At 51.2% G+C, this 3,200-nt stretch overlaps 1 protein-coding gene across 1 annotated transcript; it reads left to right on the forward strand.

Annotated features, from left to right (window-relative positions):
* Window positions 1–1,193: 1,193 nt before the first annotated feature.
* CTAM01_17155 (uncharacterized protein) lies at window positions 1,194–2,984 on the forward strand (the record flags this gene model as incomplete). The annotated part of the gene is made up of 1 exon (XM_060533144.1): window positions 1,194–2,984. One exon carries the CDS (start codon window positions 1,194–1,196, stop codon window positions 2,982–2,984), a length of 1,791 nt encoding a protein of 596 aa, XP_060372278.1.
* Between the last annotated feature and the right edge of the window lie 216 nt (window positions 2,985–3,200).

Below are 3,200 nucleotides of genomic sequence, written 5' to 3' on the forward strand. Positions count from 1 at the left end.
GTAATAGAGAAGTCGCTGCTTCCGCTCCAAGTCTGGCGGCACACCTGTTTGGGTATAGCGTCCTCGCCGCTCTACACTTGCATGCCACCGAATTGCGCTTATAAATACTTCATCACGCCAGCTTGTAGAAATGCTGCCTCGTACCGTCTACAACTTCTTCCACTACACCGCTGCTTCTTGGCCTCTCCGTCTACCTTCTATTTGGAACACGGATGCCGGCATGGCAAACCGACTATCTTCATTGCTTGACCTCGTCTCGTCGCTCCTCATTTCCCCTCCCGCCATGGACATGTCTTGGAGTATGGCCAAACTGGGCATACCCTCTTTGCCTTGACTCGTCCAGATTCGCTGCATACGTCCAATGATCAAGACCACATACTGAGCGTGTACAGAGAATGGTAAGCAAGCATTCGGCAAGCATACAGCAATATCTCAATAACTCGGTGTCCTGAATAAGCCAATGACATCCGTGTCAACCCGAACACCTATTACATGACGATGCAAATGATCGAACATGAAGCCTCCCGATACTGCTCAGGCAGCCGTGATTGCCGCCCCTATTCGGCTGCCAGCACGCCCTGCCCAACCTTTGTCAACCCTTTCGAATGCATCTCCTGTTCGGTACAATATGCCAATCACGGGTCTTGGGGATGTATTGATAACCGCATGTTGTACATGTCCGGTTCCTCGACGCTTTGGGCTTTCCTTGCGTACACCTCATACTATACTTCGGCCACTATATCTTTTCGGGTATGCCGCTTGAATTAAAAGGAGTACGGCCTATGCGGAGATGCCCCCTTTTTGGATCTTCACACTTGCCTCTCTCGCTAAGCGAGAGTCGTGTGATCATGCCGCCAGTCGGCGACTCCGAGTCTCACGAAGGATTGCAAGGGGAAGCTTGAACTTCAGATCACATTTTCATACTCAGTACTCTCGGCAAGTGGGCTAGGGAATGATGAGCTGAAGTCAAGAGGGACCGAAGAAGCGGTGAGCACGACCTCGGATCCCCTTTACGGAATCGCAGAAGATCATCGGCACTCCGACGGATAGGCCAACTTTGCTAAAGTAGACAACCCTACACACCGGCCAGGATATACAAATATATTGTGAGGAGAAGACGTCTTCAAATTCCGCTCTGAGCATACTCTTTATTCTACTGTCTACACTTGCAATCTGCCAAATTCTCTCCAGTCATGTCAGTCAACTTGGACAACATCTGCTTCTATCAACCACCGACGCCGGTAGTCAATCACCGAGCATCCAAAAACAAAGAAAACCGAAGCATTAGCAAACGTCTCTCTGTTATGGGGGAAGTCCCGATACAATCTGCGACTGCATCCAGCACGTTCCATGGAGTGACAAGCCCTACCATCGACCCTGTTGATCTTACTTCCGAAGTCCGTGTAGGACCAGTCGGTAACATCCTTGAAAACAGAGACAGCACTTCCAGCAGCATTGTCGGCGACGTCGGACTTGATAGACTTTCTTCTGTCCCGGTCAATGAGCCCACAACATCAGACACGATGGTTGAGAGCATGGCGGCTGGGACATCAGTGGCCCACTCTCTAATCAGAGTGCCAAATGTCACAGCTTTTCAACCCCTTGTGCTCACTGAAGCTTCAGACAACTTGTTGCCAGAGTCAGGCTTTACCGGTGAAATTGAACCCTACATGGCTGGCTCCGGGCAAATTGATGATCACGCCGCATTTACACCAGAGACAACCTTGGAGACGCAGAGCGAGAACGCCACCTCCCCTTCTAGGCGGGAGCAGCAAATCGATCTATCAAGCGGTCCACCGAGGAGCGCCCTTCCAGCCTGGCTGGAATCTTGTCGGTCGCCCAGGACTAGCAACAAGCAAACCCCACAGAGCTCCGGCAATGTCATGGCTGCTTCTAGAATGTCTGGCTTTATAATGCAGTCCACTGAAGATGGCTCGATATTTCGGGCATTGTCACCGTCTACCTCAACACCATCCAGGCAGAGAAGATATAGCGTTACGCTTGCTGATATCGGTCGACCCGTCCCCGGCCAAACCACCCCTGAAACCATAGGAGTCTCCGTTGTCGACCAACATTTGGGCAGCTCAACAGCCGAGGCTGAGCCTGAGTCCGCTGCTGAACCCTCCTCGACCAGTCGGGCATCGTCAACTGCGCCTCAAGGGGTCGACGATTTTGAAGACGCAGCTCTAATCTCCCCGACGGCTCCTCCATCTCCAACCCCTTCGACCTCATCTTTTCCATCTCCGGCTCGCTCAACTCCTGCTCTTCGCCGGTCCTGCAGGGTCAATCCTCCTATTGGTGGCTATGCGGAGATTGAGTCCGACGCAGAAAGTAACGTCAATGAACGCCCAGACATGTCTCCAGATGAAGACAGACCATTCGGCAGGCGGAACCATCACTCAGACTCGTCCGGCCAGCTCGGTCACAAACGACGCAATACCTGCTTGCATGAGGATTCCGTCCGGGACACAAGAGCATCCAAACGGTTTCGCAGATCACAGAGAACATCGAATCATACACCAAAATCCAAAAGACAGTCACAGCAAATTGCAGAGTACATGAAGGAGATTGGTGGCGTGAGCCCTCCGCAGTCAGAGAACGCATCGCATGAGAATATTCTCGCAACCTTCGACGAATTTTCCGTACCTGACGCACCGTTGGCCAACCTTGTCTTTAAGCGCGTTGTCGAGGCTGAAAAAGTGACTATCTCGATGCAATTTGAGGACGCGAGTATTTGCCATCGATGCCGAAACCCACTACAGGTTCTCCAGCCTTCGAGTCCTTCGTTGCCTGAAGCGGGCCTTTCACGGTCACCGAGGAGGCGTAAACCGCGCTTCTCAGAAGCCGAAGATCGACTTTTGCGCCACTTAAAAAAGGAAGAAAACCTTTCGTGGAAGGGTATTCACCGCGAGTTTTCTCGCCGATTCCAGGGTCGAAGTATGCAAACATTACAAGTTCATTACAGTACGAAGCTAAATCATTGAATTGAATCTGGGTTTTGCCTCTTCATCATTCTTCCAGGTGTTCCAAAACTCTTGTGATGTCCGCCCGCTGTGATTCGTGAACGTCATTATAGGCAGTAGATGGCGTGCGCTGTATCCAAAGTAATTCACAATTGAGCTGAGAGTCTCCAAGAATAGTCGTCTACATTTACCAGCCAGTGTTGAGACTAAATGAGTGTGCCATCAAATAAGCTTGCG

This window comes from Colletotrichum tamarilloi (genome assembly GCF_030869305.1).
Source record: "Colletotrichum tamarilloi strain Tom-12 chromosome Unknown Scaffold_376.1, whole genome shotgun sequence".
In the NCBI taxonomy this organism is placed as follows: Eukaryota; Fungi; Ascomycota; class Sordariomycetes; order Glomerellales; family Glomerellaceae; genus Colletotrichum; species Colletotrichum tamarilloi.